This window comes from Diorhabda carinulata, chromosome 10, assembly GCF_026250575.1.
Source record: "Diorhabda carinulata isolate Delta chromosome 10, icDioCari1.1, whole genome shotgun sequence".
Classification (NCBI taxonomy): domain Eukaryota; kingdom Metazoa; phylum Arthropoda; class Insecta; order Coleoptera; family Chrysomelidae; genus Diorhabda; species Diorhabda carinulata.
The window spans coordinates 13,777,801-13,798,741 of NC_079469.1; the positions used below are offsets into that span (position 1 = coordinate 13,777,801).

The window sequence follows — 20,941 nt, forward strand, 5'->3', positions numbered from 1 at the left end:
AAAGGGTTAAAAATTCCAAAATTGCAGAAAAATGTGGTAAAGTACTAATAATTAGGTAAAAAATCCTCTATTGGGTAAAGTTAATGTTATAAAAAAATATTAGAAGGTTAGAAACTTACTGAAAATGATGCGCTTCTTTTAAAACGACGAAAATTTGAAAATTGAATATTTGAAATTGAACCCTATCTTTAGTTCTCAATATATCCAAATAATCTTCTTCTGCAATCGATGTAAAATTTTTTTTTTAATATAAAAAGAAAATAATCCAAAAATAGGGTGGGATTTACCCTATTTCCAGTACGTATCAAAACCCCTTCCAAATTTTTTCTCATATCATAAAACGATGAGAAATTTTTTCGAAAATTATGAATTTTTAGGTTAGTTTCTACTCCGGGCAAAAAAACATCGTGAATTTCGTTTTCTTTATGTGTTATGGCAAAACGAAATTTCGAATCTAGTCTCAATTTAACGCCGGATAGTAAATTTTCAATTTTCCATTTTTCTAGCGTAGTTTTCGTGATTATCAACCAATTATATGAGAAATCATACTTCATATCGTCGTTCTGTAAATAATTTAGTCGAAAAATTAACGTAAAATGGTTATTTTTATTAACACGCCCTATATATAGGTTCAAACTTGCTCTTTAATATATAATTTCGTTTACTTCTGGTTCTAATATTGCTTAAAAACATTTTTTCCCACTGTATAGTAGCTACTGGGCCTTAATATAAACAAAATCATTAGGAATTGATATAGTTTCAATAAACAACATTATGAGTCACCCTGTATAGTCGCTATTGGGTCCTAATACAAATAAAATCCTCAGAAATTGATATAGTTTCAATAAAAACTTTTTGAGTCACTCTGTATAGTATCTACAGGACCTGAATGAAAATAAAAACCTTGATTTGATGTAGTTTCAATAAAAACCTTTTAAGTCGCCCTGTATAGTAGCCACTGGGCACTAATAATAATAAAATCGTCAGAAATTGATATAATTTCAATAAAAATTATTTGTGTCACTCTGTATAGTAGCCACTGGGCCCTAATAATAATAAAATCGTCAGGAATTGATATAGTTTCAATAAAAACTTTTTGAGTCACTCTGTATAGTATTTACAGGACCTTCATGAAAGTAAAAACCTCAGGAATTGATGTAATTTCAATAAAAACTTTTTGAGTCACTCTGTATAGTATCTACAGAACCTGAATGAAAATAAAAACCTCAGTAATTGATGTAGTTTCAATAAAAACCTTTTAAGTCGCCCTGTATAGTAGCCACTGGGCACTAATAATAATAAAATCGTCAGAAATTGATATAATTTCAATAAAAATTATTTTTGTCACTCTGTATAGTAGCCACTGGGCCCTAATAATAATAAAATCGTCAGGAATTGATATAGTTTCAATAAAAACTTTTTGACTCACTCTGTATAGTATTTACAGGACCTTCATGAAAGTAAAAACCTCAGGAATTGATGTAGTTTCAATAAAAACCTTTTAAGTCACCCTGTATAGTAGCCACTGGGCAGTAATAATAATAAAATCGTCAGGAATTGATATAGTTTCAATAAAAAATTTTTGAGTTACCCTGTATAGTAGCCACTGGGCCCTAATAATAATAAAATCGTCAGGAATTGATATAGTTTCAATAAAAACTTTTTGACTCACTCTGTATAGTATTTACAGGACCTTCATGAAAGTAAAAACCTCAGGAATTGATGTAGTTTCAATAAAAACCTTTTAAGTCACCCTGTATAGTAGCCACTGAGCCCTAATAATAATAAAATCGTCAGGAATTGATATAGTTTCAATAAAAACTTTTTGACTCACTCTGTATAGTATTTACAGGACCTTCATGAAAGTAAAAACCTCAGGAATTGATGTAGTTTCAATAAAAACCTTTTAAATCACCCTGTATAGTAGCCACTGGGCAGTAATAATAATAAAATCGTCAGAAATTGATATACTTTCAATAAAAACTTTTTGAGTCACCCTATATAGTACCTACAGGGCTTTAATTAAATTGCTATTTGCCCCTAAAAAATAAAATATAAAAATTATTAAAAAAACCTTTCTTAACATCGCTATCGCATTGGGACAATCATAATCCAAAATTATCGTAAGTTGATTATTAAATAACGTAGAATCAATATTTTTAGCATCATTTAGAAACATAGTTCTTGAATTTCCATTCGAATGTACGTACTTTTGTAAATGAATTCGTTCTAAAAAAAAACTAATTTAATCAAACCTCAGTTTTGACTAACACTATATGTACGCACCTCTAACCGCCCAACAAAGTATAAACATGCAAAATTTCGATTGCTCTTCATTTAAATAATTCGAAATAAAATCGAATGACGATTCGTTTTGAGCAGCGATTGTTATAAAAATCGAAAGAATCCACGTGATGTTTCGTAGCATGTTTGAATTTTGACTGGTACTTTTCTTTGGGGTAAAAATCAAATGGAATGAAGAATAAACGTTTGGGAAAATGGGCAGATGTATTTTGAACAATTTAAATACGGAATTGAAACTATAAAGCACTTAGAATAATGGGGCAATCAATTTTAAGGCACTCACAAAGACAAAGTGATTATTCAGTTTTATACAAACACAGTAATTGACATAGTAAAAGCTTAGTAATTTGCAGAGTTCGAATTATATGCTTACAGGGTGAGTAATTAGTGCTATTACCTCAATGCTCTTCGAGATAACGAGTTTGGGGAATCGATTTGAGTTACAGGGTATCCCAAAACTTCGTATCAATTTTAATTCATTGAATTTAGTAAATAAAACATCGATTAATACGATTTTATACATACAGGGTGAGTAATTAGTGCTATTACCTCAATACTCTTCGAGATAACGAGTTTGGAGAATCGATTTGAGTTACAGGGTGTCCCAAAACTTCATATCAAACCTAATTCATTAAATTTGGTAAATAAAACATCGAATAATACGATTTTATGCATACAGGATGAGTAATTAGTGCTATTACATCAATATTCTTCGAGATAACGAATTTGGTGGATCGATATGAGTTACAGGGTGTCCCAAAACTTCGTATCAAACCTAATTCATTAAATTTAGTAAACAAAACATCGATAAATACGATTTTATACATACAGGGTGAGTAATCAGTGCTATTACCTCAATATTCTTCGAGATAACGAGTTTGGGGAATAGATTTGAGTTACGGGGTGTCCCAAAACTTCATATCAAACCTAATTCATTAAATTTGGTAAATAAAACATCGATTAATACGATTTTATGCATACAGGATGAGTAATTAGTGCTATTACTTTAATATTCTTCGTTTCGGGTGATCTAAATTACGATAGGGCTTGAATAAATAAAAAAGAGTGAAAATTTCCTGTTCGGATAAAATCTATTGACTCTAACCTACTTCTTATTCGAAAAAATCACTTTTCCTCACACGACATCTCGGTTGATTGGACGATTTGACAAAGTTACCGCGAAAATGAAAGTTTATTAACCTCCGGAATGTTTGAAATGTGGTCACCATGGTTATATACGATTGATCAAATGCTAAATATTTCCCGCATGGTAGTGGGTTTCCTTTCCATAATTCGGGCAAGTCTGCGATCGAAAGGACTCGTCCTGTGAGGTTCTCAGTGTATTATTTTTCATTTTCAACGAGTGGAAGCATCAAAAGACACGCGGTAAGTTGATGGATTCTATGAAAATCATAAAACAGAAAGTGATATATTGAATCCATGAGGAAAAAAATTGTCTACGGGTATTTTTAATACTTTGGAACGTTTTTTATAGAACTAAATGCACTTTTATATCGTTTTAAAGTCCTTTTGACATATTTATTAACAATTTATTCTATATATAGTGATATATATTAGATAATTTCTTATATTTAGAAAAATCGATTCGGAAAAATTAATATACGACCTAGAAATTTATGATTAAATCTGGAAAATGTGATTTTGTGTAAAATAATGAGGGGATCTCGTGTCGAGAATACTAAATAAGGACTTATCATAGTAAAAAAGTCGTTCAAGGTAAAAACCATTCCTTACTGTGGATTATCACGGTAGATTTCGACTATTTGATTCTACTGATATTTATAGTTTAGTCATAAATCAGTCACAGCTTTATTCGGTTTATTAGTGACACAATATAAGTTTTTAAAGCCAAATTACAGTTTATTTTCATAAAAGACAGTCTATAAAGACAAATAACAGTTTTATTTCAATAAAAGACAGTCTATAAAGACAAATAACAGTTTTATTTCAAAAAAGACAGTCTATAATGGACAATGACAGTTTTATTTCATAAAAGACAGTCTATAAAGACAAAACCACAGTTTTATTTCAAAAAAGACAGTCTACAATAGACAATGACAGTTTATTTTCATAAAAGACAGTCTATGAAGACAAATAACAGTTTTATTTTAATAAAAGACTGTCTCCATTGAGCAATGACAGTTTATTTTCATAAAAGACAGTCTATAAAGACAAATAACAGTTTTATTTCATAAAAGACAGTCTATAAAGACAAAACCACAGTTTTATTTCAAAAAAGACAGTCTACAATAGACAATGACAGTTTATTTTCATAAAAGACAGTCTATAAAGACAAATAACAGTTTTATTTTAATAAAAGACTGTCTCCATTGAGCAATGACAGTTTATTTTCATAAAAGACAGTCTATAAAGACAAAAACACAGTTTTATTTTATAAAAGACAGTCTACAATGAGCAATGACAGTTTTATTTCATAAAAGACGGTCTATAAAGACAAAAACACAGTTTTATTTTATAAAAGACAGTCTACAATGAGCAATGACAGTTTTATTTCATAAAAGACAGTCTATAAAGACAAATAACAGTTTTATTTTTATAAAAGACTGTCTCCATTGAGCAATGACAGTTTATTTTCATAAAAGACAGTCTATAAAGACAAATAACAGTTTTATTTCAATAAAAGACAGTCTATAAAGATAATTAAAAGTTTATTTTCAAAAAAGACAATCTATAAAGACAAAAACACAGTTTTATTTTATAAAAGACAGTCTATAAAGAAAAATAACAGTTTCATTCTTATGAAAAACAGTCTGCAATGAGCAATGACAGTTTATTTTCATAAAAGACAGTCTATAAAGACAAAAACAAAGTTTTATTTTATAAAAGACAGTCTACAATGAACAATGACAGTTTATTTTCATAAAAGACAGTCTATAAAGACAAAAACAAAGTTTTATTTTATAAAAGACAGTCTACAATGAACAATGACAGTTTATTTTCATAAAAGACAGTCTATAAAGACAAAAACACAGTTTTATTTTATAAAAGACAGTCTACAATGAGCACTGACAGTTTATTTTCATAAAAGACAGTCTATAGAGAAAAATAAACAGTTTCATTCTTATGCAACACAGTCTGCAATGAGCAATGACAGTTTATTTTCATAAAAGACAGTCTATAAAGACAAAAACACAGTTTTATTTTATAAAAGACAGTCTATAAAGAAAAATAACAGTTGCATTCTTATGAAAAACAGTCTGCAATGAGCAATGACAGTTTATTTTCATAAAAGACAGTCTATAAAGACAAATAACAGTTTTATTTCAATAAAAGACAGTCTATAAAGATAATTAAAAGTTTTATTTCAATAAAAGACAGTCTATAAAGACAAAAACAAAGTTTTATTTTATAAAAGACAGTCTACAATGAGCACTGACAGTTTATTTTCATAAAAGACAATGTATAGAGAAAAATTTCATTCTTATGAAAGACAGTCTGCAATGAGCAATGACAGTTTATTTTCAAAAAAGACAATCTATAAAGACAAAAACACAGTTTTATTTTATAAAAGACAGTCTATAAAGAAAAATAACAGTTTCATTCTTATGAAAAACACTCTGCAATGAGCAATGACAGTTTATTTTCATAAAAGACAATGTATAGAGAAAAATAAACAGTTTCATTCTTATGAAAGACAGTCTGCAATGAGCAATGACAGTTTATTTTCAAAAAAGACAATCTATAAAGACAAAAACACAGTTTTATTTTATAAAAGACAGTCTATAAAGAAAAATAACAGTTTCATTCTTATGAAAAACACTCTGCAATGAGCAATGACAGTTTATTTTCGTAAAAGACAGTCTATAAAGACAAATAACAGTTTTATTTCAATAAAAGACAGTCTATAAAGATAATTAAAAGTTTTATTTCAATAAAAGACAGTCTATAAAGACAAAAACAAAGTTTTATTTTATAAAAGACAGTCTACAATGAACAATGACAGTTTATTTTCATAAAAGACAGTCTATAAAGACAAAAACACAGTTTTATTTTATAAAAGACAGTCTACAATGAGCACTGACAGTTTATTTTCATAAAAGACAGTCTATAAAGACAAAAACACAGTTTTATTTTATAAAAGACAGTCTACAATGAGCACTGACAGTTTATTTTCATAAAAGACAGTCTATAGAGAAAAATAAACAGTTTCATTCTTATGAAAGACAGTCTGCAATGAGCACTGACAGTTTATTTTCATAAAAGACAGTCTATAAAGACAAATAACAGTTTTATTTTTATACAAGACAGTCTACAATGAACAATGACAGTTTATTTTCATAAAAGACAGTCTATAGAGAAAAATAAACAGTTTCATTCTTATGAAAGACAGTCTGCAATGAGCACTGACAGTTTATTTTCATAAAAGACAGTCTATAGAGAAAAATAAACAGTTTCATTCTTATGAAAGACAGTCTGCAATGAGCACTGACAGTTTATTTTCATAAAAGACAGTCTATAAAGACAAATAACAGTTTTATTTTTATACAAGACAGTCTACAATGAGCACTGACAGTTTATTTTCATAAAAGACAGTCTATAAAGACAAAAACACAGTTTTATTTTATAAAAGACAGTCTACAATGAGCACTGACAGTTTATTTTCATAAAAGACAGTCTATAGAGAAAAATAAACAGTTTCATTCTTATGAAAGACAGTCTGCAATGAGCACTGACAGTTTATTTTCATAAAAGACAGTCTATAAAGACAAATAACAGTTTTATTTTTATACAAGACAGTCTACAATGAACAATGACAGTTTATTTTCATAAAAGACAGTCTATAGAGAAAAATAAACAGTTTCATTCTTATGAAAGACAGTCTGCAATGAGCACTGACAGTTTATTTTCATAAAAGACAGTCTATAGAGAAAAATAAACAGTTTCATTCTTATGAAAGACAGTCTGCAATGAGCACTGACAGTTTATTTTCATAAAAGACAGTCTATAAAGACAAATAACAGTTTTATTTTTATACAAGACAGTCTACAATGAGCAATGACAGTTTATTTTCATAAAAGACATTCAATAAAGACAAAAACTCAGTTTTATTTCATAAAAGACAGTCTATACAGACAGATGACTTTTTTATTCACATAAAAAACAACTTCTAACCCCAAATGACAGTTTTATTTTCAATAAAACAAAGATAATCGATTTTTTTTCCAAATAGAGCATCTCTAACTGCTTATATCTGTTTTAGCTTTCAATTATTTTCTTTGGTAAATATTTCGAAACGTCCGTGCCAAATTTAATAAGATGTCCGCTGCGTACGACGCGTCCCTTTCTCTAATAGAAAGAAAAAAGCTACAATGGGCAAGGGAAAAGGGTAAACAAAAAGATTAATGCAAATTAAGAAAAAAAAATTCTCTAGGAACATATTTTTCAGAAGAACTCGCCGCTTTAGATAAACATTGGAATTTATCCGAAGATACGCACGGACCATTAGACAGGTACTGAATAAATAGAACGTTTACGCCTCACACTGTATACTGAAATTCCAGGATATCGAGAGGAATAACACGAAGAAGAAGCAGTCTACCACCTCTTTATAAAAACCAATACAATTCTAACGAAAAACACGATAGAGAGAAAGAAATCGGCGGGGAAACATCCGGATACGGAAGTGACAATCCGAATCATTCGCCCGATTACGCCAACGCGCAATCCGGGTACGAATCTTCGTCAAGTAGAGACGATAGAATGAAATGGATAGACAAAAGTAAATACTGGCAATCCAAAGAAGAATCTTTTCGCGAACACGGTATACACGAACCGCCGAATTGGGTAAAAAGAGGATTGAAAGGAGAAGAGATCGTTTTCAATAATACCTCACCGGCCGAATCGCCCGAACAACGATGCGAAGAAGAAAGATCTCAAATCGGCTCTAGTTGTTCGCGAAATCGGTAAGAAATCATTCATTTCAATATCGGAGAAAATTCGTGGCCCATTTTACTCGTTTCGCGGTCCACTTTACTTGTTTCGCGGCCAATTTTACTAATTTCGCGGCGCACTTTACTGATTTTGCGGCCAATTTTTACTGATTTTGCGGCCAATTTTACTGGTCTCTCGGAACATTTTACCGATTTCGCGGTCAATTTTACCGAGTTTGCGGCCAATTTTACTGGTTTCGCGGCCATTTTAACGGGTTTCGAGGATCATTTTAGTGATTTTAATGCCCATTTCATTTGTTTCGCTAGTAATTTCACTGATTTTGTGGCCCGTTCACTGGGTCCGAGGCACATTTCACTGATATCACGGTCTATTTTACTTGTTTCGCGGCCTATTTTACTGATTTTGCACACAATTTTATTGATTTTGCGGTCCGTTTTTACAGATTTTGCGACCAATTTTACTGATTTCGCGGCCAATTTAACGGATTTCGAGGACTAATTTAGCGAATTTGTGGTTCATCATATTTGCTTCGCGGGTAATTTCACAGATTTTGTTGCCCGTTTACTGGTTTGAAGGCTCAGTTTACTGATTTTGCGTTACATTTCGCGGCTGATTTTACTGATTTCGCGGCCCATTTTACTGATTTCGCGGCCAATTTTACTGATTTCGCGGCCGATGTTTACTGATTTCGCGGTTGATGTTTACTGATTTCGCGGCCGATTTTACTGATTTTAAAACATGGAGGCAAATGTCACGGTCAATTTTATTATCGTACTTTTCAGAAACACCTTCTTGCGAGGGCAGAACATTCCCGTAGATTCCGTCGAAATGGCGGAACGCGAACGTCGTAGACAAATAGCTCTGGCCCACCAGGACGCCATACGTAAACAATTGGAAGAAAGGGAAAGGAAACGACGAGAAGAAAACGAACGAAGGATACGAGAAGAGCACGAAGAAGAACTAAGAATAGAACGAGAACAAGAAATAGAAAGGAAAAGGAGAGAGGAGGAGTATAAATTGTTACAAGATAAATTGGACAGGGAGAGGAAACGGAAGGAAGCCATAGAGGAAGCTATTGAATTAGCAAAGAAGGAAGCGCTATTAGCGAAAACGAAGAAGAATATTAAAAACGACGTGAATAAAATTAAAAATATGGAAATTAGTAAAAATGCGGATCTTTTCGAGGAGAAATTGAATAACAAAAAATTGGAGAACATTGATAACGACGTTAATAATAATTTGGAGGTTAGAGGCAAAAGTTTATCACCTAGAGATAATGAAGAAACGAAAATTTCGTCTCCTAGAGACAAAGAAATTCCACAAACGACTCCCAGAACGGACAATAACGTCACTCTTATAATACCGGGTGGCGTCGAAAAATTCCAGTATGCTTTATTAATACCGAACACGCCTCGTATAGAAGCTCGAGTTTTAACTCCGACGCAATACAGAGAAAATAAAAAATTCTGCGATTGTAGCACGCAAACTGAAGAATCGGTTTTCCTTAGAACGGACGTGATTCGAAAAGAAAGAAGAAGCAGGAGCGAAAATTTGGAGGAGAGGCCAAAATGGGGGGTGAATAGACCACCGACAAGATACGTGAAACAGAGCGAGAAAGATCTACTGTATCAAAAGAGGAAACTGAGACAGAAATCGAGGGAGGAGAAGAATTCGAGCGATGAAAGCCAATTGGGATCGCCCACGATGACTTATAGGAAGAAGGGACATTCCAGGAGGAGTATAAGGATGATTCAAACGGAAAATATTCCTTTGGAAACCGATAGGGATCACATTTATTATAAAAGGCATTTTTGTTGTTGTATGTGCAGGTGTAGTAGACACTCGTGTTCGGAAAACGGCGTCAAAGTCGATATTTTGAGAATCGATGATCATTCGCCTCGAGAAAAATCGATTTTACGTCACGAAGAAATCGATAAACTACCGGAATTGGATATTAACTTGAACAATATGGAGAAACTGGATAAATTACGTAACGGATTGTTGTTGAAACGCGAACAATGGGAGGAAGATGTCAATTTACATTCCCCGCAAGTTTCGACTAGTTAAAATTTATCGATATTATGAAAATCAAACGAAAAAATCGAAAACAGAAATATCGTATTCGTATACGACGATAACGCCTATTTAAAATACCCGAGTACAATTTTTTTCTCGATTTGGAGTGTATATCAACGAAAACACGTGTTTTATGTCATATGTCAACTGTCATATGTCATATATTCAATAATTACATATTCTACGCCATCTATCGTCCGTCATATGCTTTATGTCATCTGATATCAATTACGAGTTTTACGTCATCTGTCATCTATCATCCGTCTTATGTTTCATGTCATCTGTCAACAATTTTAAGTTCTGTTGTATCTATTATCTATCTCGTACCTTGCTTCATCTGTCATTCAGCATATATTTCTCCCACTTATGTCATTAATTTCGAATTTTATGTCATTTGTCACCTATCATCGTCAAGTTTTGTGTCATCTGTCAACAATTACGAGTAAATATTTTGATCATTTGTCATTTATCATATTTTTTGTGTCATCTGTCATCTACCGTATGTTCCACGTCAATTGTCATCAATTACGAGTTCATAACTCGTTTCATCTGTCATTTATCATATTTTTCGTGTCATTTGTCATCTACCATATATTCCACGTCATTTGTCATCATTTTCGAGTTCTATTGCAACTGTTATCTAGCTCATCTGTCATCAACATATATTTCTCGCCATATGTCATTAATTTCGAATTTTATGTCATTTGTCACCTATCATCGTCAAGACTTGTGTCATCTGTCAACAATTCCGAGTTCTGTTGCATCTGTCATCTAAAACGTATCTTGTTTCATCTGTCATTTATCATATTTTTTATGTCAATTGTCATTTATTATATATTCCACGTCATCTGTCATTAATTCCGAGTTCATATCTCGTTTCAACTGTCATTTATAATATTTTTTGTGTCAGTTGTCATTTATCATATATTCCACGTCATCTGTCATTAATTCCGAGTTGATATCTCGTTTCAACTGTCATTTAGCATAATTTTGTGTCATTTGTCATCTACCATATGTTCCAAGTCATTTGACATCATTTTCGTGTTTTATTGCATCTATCATCCATAATGTGTTCCCAGTCATCCGTCAAACGAAGTGTGTCATATGTCAATTATCATAAGTTTCGTGTCATCTGTCATTCGTTAAGTGTTTTGTGTCATATGTCACGTGTCATCGAATGTTTTTAGATATAACGAATTTCGATTCAAGCCTGTATAAAAATCGATAGGAAATATGGCGAAACTCGACGATTTTCTAACGAAAAAAAAAGAAACCGTCCCAATTCTCGATATGTCGAAAACCGTCATAAATTCCAAAGAAGAATTCAGGAGGTTATTGGAACGAGTTCCAGATTTTAGAATCAAACCGGAAAAAGTCCTACCGGAAACGATAAAAATAAGAGAGAAAAATTTCAAATTCAAGATAAACAAGAATGAAGTTAAACGTAATAAAGAAAAATATAATTTTATGAATCCTCTACCAGTCGAAATGATCGATCTGAAATTGGAAGATCTGTGCGCTGTTTCCATTGATTGGAAAATGTTGACGGACCTTAGACCCAAGAGCAAGATCGAAGAAAATTATTTCTCGAGGTAAAATTCTTCTTTTTTTCGTTCTCCACCTTATTTGTTTCTACTAAATAACAGCTAAGTAGCTTATTAGCATCGAGGCCAGATTTCTATGGTTTAAAAATCTTCTTTTTTATATGATGGTTTTTAAGGTTAATAGAGATTGGAAAATTGCAAAACAAAAGCCGGGCACAGGAACGGCGTCAGTTCCAAATAGATTCGCAAATCAGAAAGAGCAAAAATAAATGCGGGGTCGTCGAAACTAGGGTGGTATCCTGTACGGAATGCGGGGAAGATTTCTGCAACGGTAAGTCAACAAACAACATAAATAAATCACTAAAAAAATACTCGATATAAAAAAGAGGAATTTTTCAGGTAAAAGCTGCTGCAAATACGGTTATGACACCTTCGCCAGGTTGCAAGAATTACCGACGGAAACGGAAAAGAAAATGCCTCCCAATTCGGGGGCTATACCGAAAATAAAAATAAAACAAAGATCCAGATCGAAAAGTAAAACCAAAAGACGAGATAAAAGGAAATCGCCAACGAAGCAAGAATCTAAAACGAGAAAAAAATAAAAATGAAACCTCTCCAATTATCATTTTTTTATAATAAAAAATTATACAAATGATTGTCGTATTATTTTAAAGCACCATATATATAATATAAACGTTTATAGTACGAATTTTTGTACCACCCCTGGTAATTATAAAATCTTAAACGTTATACGAAACTTTCGCCCAAATAATTTTTTTTATACAAAAAACATTTTATACATAACTTTAACGACATTTTAATTAATACGGTTCGATTTTTTAAAACACCCTATATATAATATGAATGTAATTTTCACTTAAAATATTTTCATACGTTTATTAATTTTTGTACTACCCTTCGTATATTTAATAATATAATTTCGTTATAAGTACTGATTCTTCTTTTTTACCAAAAGTGACACGTTTGTTAAGTTATATATCAATACATTATATCAAATTATTTGAGTTAATTAGTAATACAAATAAATATAATTTGTATTTTGATATTAGAAAATTATTCATATAAATACATATAAATGTTATTTGAATCAATTTCTACTAGTAAAAACGTTTATTTAAATAAAAGATTATCTTATTAAGGCGATGACGTTCGGTTAAAAAAGAAGAAGAAAGTTGAAAGATGACATATTACATATTATTTAGATATCGATATATCTTTGTAAAGAGATTGTTTCTTATTAAAATTTAGTTTATCAATTATATAATTAAATGATTAGAAATGTCATCGAGGAAACGAAAACCTTTAAAACCGATTACGGAAGAGGAAAACGTTGCAGCGAAAAAAGCTAAAACAGTGGAAAATTTTGAAGATAGACGCGCTGGTACAGTGAAGAGTATTATTTTGAAAAACTTTATGTGCCATTCGTATTTAGAAGTGAATTTCGTGAAAAATATCAGTTTCGTCATAGGTAAAAACGGTAGTGGTAAAAGTGCTATTTTAACTGCACTAATAATCGGTTTAGGTGGTAGGGCTACTCTAACGAATCGAGGTTCAAATGTTAAAGGGTTCGTAAAAGCAGGTAAACCTTCCGCTATTATTGAAATCGAATTATCGAACGAAGGTCCTATGGCTTACAAACCGAATATATACGGCGATAGTATTAACATAATCCGCAGTTTAAGTACAAACGGGGGTGGTTCGTATAAAATAAAATCGTCTAAAGGTGAAATTATATCGACGCAATTAAAAGAAATACGAAATATTACGACAAATTTGAATATACAAGTCGATAATCCTATTTGTATCCTTAATCAGGATACTTCGAGGAATTTTTTAACTAGCAGTGATCCTAAGAAAAAATTCGTTTTGTTTATGAAAGCGACGAAATTAGAAAGTTTAGAAATCGAGTATAAGAAGATACAGGGTAATAAGGAGGATTCCGTTAAAATTATGAACGAAAAAACGGAAAATTTCCGGAAATTACAGGAGGAAATTAAACGTTTAAAAACGAAAATGGACAACCACAAATCAATTTTGTCTCTAAAAGATCGAAAATTGTTATTGCAAAGAGAATTGGTTTGGTCGAAGGTACGCGACGCCGAGGAGGATTTAAACGAAAAAAATCGCGTTTTGGAAAATTTCGAAACGAAATTGAAAGAATTGAAAACGAATTCGGAAAAACGCGCCGAAATTTTAACGAATTATAAAAAAAATCGCGAAGCGCTAGAACGTGAAATGTGCGAGATAAAACAACAGATCGAAGTGCAAAAAAGACCTTTATTAGACGCTCGATCCCAAATAAACGAACTCAAAACTAACATGGCGTCTAAAAAGAAAGAAAAACAACAAATTTTGACGTCGATACAAAATAAAAATTCCGATTTGGATAGTTTGAAGGGGGAGATTGCTACTTCGAAGGAGAATATGTCGATGGTGGAACAACAGAAAGTGGAGAGGCTGCGGAATTTGGGGGAGCTGCAGAGGAAATTGAAAGGTTTGGAGGATCATTTGGAAACATCGAAAAACGATTTATTTCAGTTGAGGGGGGATTTGTCGCGGAGGGAAACCGAAGAGGGGAACCTTAGAGGGGAGATCGCGCGATTGGACGAAAGGATTTACAACGAGAAGAAAAATTTGGAGGCTTTGAGGGGGGAATCAGGTAACGACTTGTTGTTATATGGGAGGGAGATGCCTAAAATCAAACAAATGATTTATGAGAATAGGAAACGGTTTGTGCAGGAACCGAAAGGTCCTTTGGGATCCTATATCAAGATAAAGGATAAGAAATGGACAACGGCAGTCGAAGGTACGTTTTTTCTTTAATTATTTTCGAAATTTCATTGGAAAAAATCGGTTTTCCAAGGAAAATTCTATTCAGCTTCCGAATTGTAGAACGTGATTCTAAAAAAACGTCGAGGTTCTGTTCAATTTATAACGAAACACCCCGTATATTCGATAAATTGCGCTTTTACACTCAGAAAAATGTCTTATTGTTCTTGGCGATTTTCGTTTTTTGTAGAAAATGACGAAATTTTATCTAATTTTTGATGAAACACCTTGAATAATCGTAAAATCATCATTTTTTTACCTATATACTCAAAAGGGTTTTGATATATCCTATCAATTGATTGTTTTCTGAGCTTCCAATGTCTCTTCTGAGCCTCTAATTCGAGTTTTCTGACTTGGTCTGTCATTTTCTGACAGGTTGTACCTTTTCTGAAACTCTTAGGTCGAAATTTGATTGCTCCGTCTCAATTCGCCTTTTCATGTACCACCAATGATTCTTCTGAGACTTTTCAGTCAAGATTTGACTGTTCTGGCTCAATTTTCTAGTTTCTGAGCCTCAAACTTGACGTTTCTGACTTTATTTATCATTTTCTAACTTTGCTGTGCCTTTTGGTCAAATTTTGACTGTTCTGGAACAATTTTCTGGTATCACAGCCTCAAACTCGACTTTTCTGACTTGTTTTCCAGTTTCTGAGCTTGTTGTGCCTCTTCTGAGACTTTCTGGTCAAAACTTTATTGCTCTGACTCAATTTTGTAATATTTGAATTTAAAACTCGACTTTTATTACTTGATTGCCATTTTCTGAGCATCCAATTGCTCTTCTGTCAAAATTTTACTCTTCTGGTTCAATTTTCTAGTGTCTGAGCATTCAACTCGACTTTTTTTACTCTATTCGTCATTTTCTGAACTTGTTACATCTCTTCTAAGAGTCCCTGTTCAAATTTCGACCTTCTGGTCAAAATTTTACTGTATTGGAACAATTTTCAGTGTCTGAGCTTCGAACTCGGCTTTTCTGGCGCTGTTTGTCATTTTTTGACCTTGTTGCACCTCTTCTGAGACTTTCTAGTCGAAATTTCACTGTTCTGACTGATTTTATAGTTTCTGAACATTGAACTCGACTTTCTGGCATAGTTTGTCATTTTCTGAGCATCTATTGACTCTTTTGAGACTCTTATTGTTTGATTTGTCATTTTCTGAGAACCCAATGACTCTTCTGAGGCTCTTCAGTCAAGATTTGACTGTTCTGGCTCGATTTTATAATGTCTGAGATCTTCTGGTCAAAAAGTGATTGTTTTGGCACAGTTTTTTAGTATCCGAGCCCCGAACTCAACTTTTCCGACTTGATTTGTCATTTCCTGAGCATCCACCAGCTTTTCTGAAACTTTTAAGTCGAAATTCGACTGTTTGACTGATTTTCTAAACTTTGAACTTCGTACTCGACTTTCTGGCTTAGTTTGCCATTTTCTGAGCATCTAATGACTCTTTTGACACTCTTCTAGTTTGATTTGTCATTTCCTGAGCATCCGCTGGCTTTTCTGAAACTTTTAAGTTGAAATTCGACTGTTTGACTGATTTTCTAAACTTTGAACTTCGTACTCGACTTTCTGGCATAGTTTGTCATTTTCTGAGCTTGATATCATTTTTTCTACATTCTCTATTCGAAATATTTGACTTACCTTACTTCATTATATAATTTCTGATCTTCTAATGACTTTTCTGATTTCGATTTTCGGTTCTTGTTCGGCCATTTTCCGAGCTCGTCCGTACGAAATTCTGAGCCGAGGGTTTTTCTTTTTTTACAGGCTACATAGGCCCCAATCTTCTGCGAGCCTTCGCCGTCGACAACAAAAAAGACAATCAACTCCTGAGGGAAATCTTCAATAAAATCCTAGGTCCCGGTTCCCATCCCCAAATCATAACCTCGAAATTCATTCCCGAAAGGCACGACGTCGCCCGAAATTCGGTCCACGAACCGAACGATTGCGTCAGCATCTACAGGGCGATCGATATAACCGATGCCGTCGTGTCCAATTGCATCGTGGACAATTGCAGTCCAGAAAATATCCTGTTGATACCTTCCGACGGTATGGCGCGCGATTTGTTGTCCGACAAAAGGAAAGTACCGAAGAATTGCCATCAAGGCATCACCGTCGGAGGGGATAAATATTATCCGGATCCCAATTATCGGACGTACGCTTCGTCGTATCGTAAAGCTCGGTACCTGCAGGTGGATATCGAGGATCGCGCCCGACAGTTGGAGGAGAACGTGGAGAATTTGGAAAGGAAGAAAATGACTGTCGTTAAACAGTTGGAGGATTTCAGGAACGGAATTAAGGAACAAGTGAGTATATATTTTTTCTGATCCTATAGCGATGTTTTGGTGGTTTTCTGATGAATTTTTTTATGTTGCGATTGATTCGACGTCCATTTTGGCGTTTCTGAGCTTCGATTCGTCTTCTCAGACACGATTAGACATTTTCTGAGCTTCCAGTGACTCGTTTGACGCTCTCCGGCTGAAACTTGGCAACTGTGACGTCAATTTTCTAGTTTCTGAGCTTCGATTCGGATTATCATGCTCGATTTGACTTTTTTTGAGTTTCTTATGTCTTTTCTGAGGCTCTTCTTAGGGTATTTGGTTATTGTGACGTCAATGTTGTCGTTTCTGAGCCTCGATTTGCCTTCTCAGGCTTTATTTGGTATTTCCTGAACTTCTAGGGACTCGTTTGAGACTCTCCGGCTGAAACTCGGCAACTGTGACGTCGATTTCCTAGTTTCTGAGCTTTGAGGTCGACTTCTCAGGCTCGATTTGACTTTTTTTGAGTTCCTTATGTCTTTTCTGAGTCTCTCCTTGGGGTATTCGGTTGTTGTGACGTCAATTTAGTCGTTTTTGAGCTTCGAATCGTATTCTCAGTCCCGATTTGGTATTTTCTGAGCTTCTAAGGACTCTTAAGGCATTCTCCACTTGAGATTTTTGACAAATTTGATTTGTTTCATAAATTTTCTGAGCCTCTAGTGACTGTTCTGAAACATTTCGATTGTAATTCGTTAATTTTCCCTACGTACGAGTCTCGTATTGGATACTTCGGACTTGATTTGACATTTTCCGAGTTTCTGACGATTTTTTTGAGTTTTTCCGATCGAAATTCTTCTTTTCTGGCCCAATATTTTTGACACAACCTACTTGAATCGACATTTTCTGAGTTTCTAATGACTTTTCTGAGATTTTCTTGTCAAAATTCGAATTCTATGACACTTTGTGATCTTCTAATGACTGTCAAGGCATTCTCCACTCGAGATTTTTGACAAATTTGATTTGTTTTGTAAATTTTCTGAGCCTCTAGTGACTTTTCCGAGTATTTTCGTTCGAAATACGACGAATCTGACTAGTTTTTTGTCGTTGATTATTCGATTCTATTCTATTTACTCACACAGATCAACAAAAGGATCCAATTGGAGGAAAAAGTGAAGAAAGTGACTCAAGCCAGGGCTCAGATCAGAAAACAACTGGAGGAAATCAACGCTACCGCCGAACCGGAAGTACAAAACGTCCAATATCTCGAACAAGAAATGGACGAATGTAAAAAATGGTTGAACGCCAAAAACGCCGAACTCGAACGAATAAACGACGACATCAAAGAAATCAAGACGTCGATTAACGAAAAAGAAGAAGATTTATCTCGTTTGAACGTCGCGACGAGAGATCTGGAAGAAAGAATCGAACAATTGGATCGAGAATTACGAGAAAACCTATTGAAACAACAAGAAGTTTCGACCGGTGAAGAATTCGATAAAAATCGAATCGGAGATTACGAAATGCGAGTTAAGGAAGCCGGAGCCGAAGCGGCTCTAAAACGGAACGCTCTAAAACAATCGGAAACGGAAGCAAGGTCAGTCGGCGAACGGCTACCCGATTTACGGCGAATCCAAACGATCACCAACGAAATAAACGAAATCAAACACAAAATAACGAAAATAGAAAACGACAACGAAAAATTGGAGGAAATTTTGGAAAAATACGACGAACTAACGTCGAAATTCAAAAAAACCGCCGATATAATGAAGATACTACAAAAGGATATCAACGAATTATCCTTGGCGGTGGAAAAAAGGAAGCGACACTACAAATTAACGGAAAAATATTTCGAAACTTATATGAAGTACTCGTTCGAAAAGATTTTGGAGTATAGGCAGTTCAAGGGTACTTTGGAGATCGATATCGAGGGGAAGAAATTGGATTTGGTGGTGATACCGCAGCACGGCTCCCAAGGTCGGACGACGACGTCGAATTTGTCCGGGGGGGAGCGTTCCTTTTCGACGGTGGCGTTCCTCTACTCCCTCTGGCAATGTATGGAGCTGCCGTTTTATTTTCTCGACGAATTCGACGTTTATATGGATAAATTGAATCGTTCCAAGGTGATCGACATTTTGTTGCAGCACGCCAAATCGAAGCCCGAATTGCAGTTCGTGTTTTTGACGCCGCAGGACGTGTCGTGCCTCGGGAGGGAAACGGAACTAGCCGGGGTGGAAGTGTTGAGGTTGGACGATCCGGAACGCGTGCGTTGATATTATTTGTTTTTAATGCGGAAATAAAATTTTTTGTTTTTCTGTTGTATTTTGTTTTATTTTTATGTCTGCACCATATGTTTGGTGCTAAGTGAACTCGATTATTTTGACACTTTAAGGTCAAAATTCGAGTCTATTTTCTGAGCCTCTTACGAAACTTACGATTTCTGAGCTCTTCCGAGACTTAAATGTCACAATTTGAGTCTAGGCGCTCAGAAGCCTTACGATACTAATAGTTTCTGAGCGCCCAATGCCACTTCAGATACGTCAAGGTCACAATTCGACTCTCGTTTCTGGGTTTTTCACGAGAATGGCCGATTCTGAGCTCCCAATGACTCTGGCGAGACTTTAAGATCAAAATTTGAGTCTAGTTTCTGAGCGCGTTACGATACTAATAGTTTCTGAGCGCCCAATGCCACATCTGACACTTTAAAGTCAAAATTCGAGACTAGTTTTTGGGTTTTTCATGAGAATGGCCGTTTCTGAGCTCCCAATGACTCTGGCGAGACTTTAAGATCAAAATTTGAGTCTAGTTTCTGAGCGCCTTACGATAATAATAGTTTCTGAGCGCCCAATGCCACTTCCGACACTTAAAGTCAAAATTTGAGTCTAGTTTTTGGGTTTTTCATGAGAATGGCCGTTTCTGAGCTCCCAATGACCCTTGCGAGACTTCAAGATCAAAATTTGAGTCTAGTATCTGACCGTCTTACGATACTAATAGTTTCTGAGCGCCCAATGCCACTTCCGACACTTAAAGTCAAAATTTGAGTCTAGTTTTTGGGTTTTTCATGAGAATGGCCGTTTCTGAGCTCCCAATGACTCTGGCGAGACTTCAAGATCAAAATTTGAGTCTAGTATCTGAGCGCCCAATGCCACTTCCGACACTTAAAGTCAAAATTTGAGTCTAGTTTTTGGGTTTTTCATGAGAATGGCCGATTCTGAGCTCCCAATGACTCTGGCGAGACTTTAAGATCAAAAATTGAGTCTAGTTTCTGAGCGCCTTACGATACTAATAGTTTCTGAGCGGCCAATGCCATTTCCGACACTTTAAAGTCATAATTCGAGTCTAGTTTCTGGGTTTTTCATGAGAATGGCCGTTTCTGAGCTCCCAATGACCCTTGCGAGACTTCAAGATCAAAATTTGAGTTTAGTATCTGACCGTCTTACGATACTAATAGTTTCTGAGCGCCCAATGCCACTTCAGATACGTCAAGGTCACAATTCGGCTCTCGTTTTTGGGTTTTTCATGAGAATGGCCGATTCTGAGCTCCCAATGACTCTTGCAAGACTTCAAGATCAAAATTTGAGTCTAGTTTCTGAGCGCCCAATGCCACTTCCGACACTTTAAAGTCAAAATTCGAGTCTAGTTTTTGGGTTTTTCATGAGAATGGCCGTTTCTGAGCTCCCAATGACTCTGGCGAGACTTTAAGATCAAAATTTGAGTCTAGTTTCTGAGCGCCTTACGATAATAATAGTTTCTGAGCGCCCAATGCCACTTCAGATACGTCAAGGTCACAATTCGGCTCTCGTTTTTGGGTTTTTCATGAGAATGGCCGATTCTGAGCTCCCAATGACTCTTGCAAGACTTCAAGATCAAAATTTGAGTCTAGTTTCTGAGCGCCCAATGCCACTTCCGACACTTTAAAGTCAAAATTCGAGTCCAGTTTTTGGGGTTTTCATGAGAATGGCCGTTTCTGAGCTCCCAATGACTC

At 34.4% G+C, this 20,941-nt stretch overlaps 4 protein-coding genes across 4 annotated transcripts in view; 3 read left to right on the forward strand and 1 right to left on the reverse strand.

The window, feature by feature from the left end:
• LOC130898807 (ionotropic receptor 75a-like) overlaps nt 1-20,941 on the reverse strand; it is a 37,558-nt gene that overhangs the window by 3,212 nt on the left and 13,405 nt on the right. Inside the window, exon 2 of the mRNA XM_057808343.1 lies at nt 120-240. The gene's annotated coding sequence lies outside the window, so the exon portion shown is untranslated. The remainder of the gene's footprint in view (nt 1-119; nt 241-20,941) is intronic.
• LOC130898798 (trichohyalin-like) lies at nt 3,596-11,772 on the forward strand. The gene is made up of 5 exons (XM_057808329.1): nt 3,596-3,690; nt 7,547-7,672; nt 7,733-7,796; nt 7,848-8,249; nt 9,021-11,772. The coding sequence occupies exons 2-5, from the start codon at nt 7,603-7,605 to the stop codon at nt 10,303-10,305; spliced, it is 1,821 nt and encodes a 606-aa protein (XP_057664312.1). The 5' UTR covers nt 3,596-3,690; nt 7,547-7,602; the 3' UTR covers nt 10,306-11,772.
• LOC130898805 (uncharacterized) lies at nt 11,275-12,510 on the forward strand. The gene is made up of 3 exons (XM_057808341.1): nt 11,275-11,906; nt 12,035-12,189; nt 12,258-12,510. The coding sequence occupies exons 1-3, from the start codon at nt 11,548-11,550 to the stop codon at nt 12,458-12,460; spliced, it is 717 nt and encodes a 238-aa protein (XP_057664324.1). The 5' UTR covers nt 11,275-11,547; the 3' UTR covers nt 12,461-12,510.
• On the forward strand, nt 13,061-19,275 carry LOC130898797 (structural maintenance of chromosomes protein 6). The gene is made up of 3 exons (XM_057808328.1): nt 13,061-14,685; nt 16,469-17,007; nt 18,099-19,275. Exons 1-3 carry the CDS (start codon nt 13,158-13,160, stop codon nt 19,227-19,229), a joined length of 3,198 nt encoding a protein of 1,065 aa, XP_057664311.1. The 5' UTR covers nt 13,061-13,157; the 3' UTR covers nt 19,230-19,275.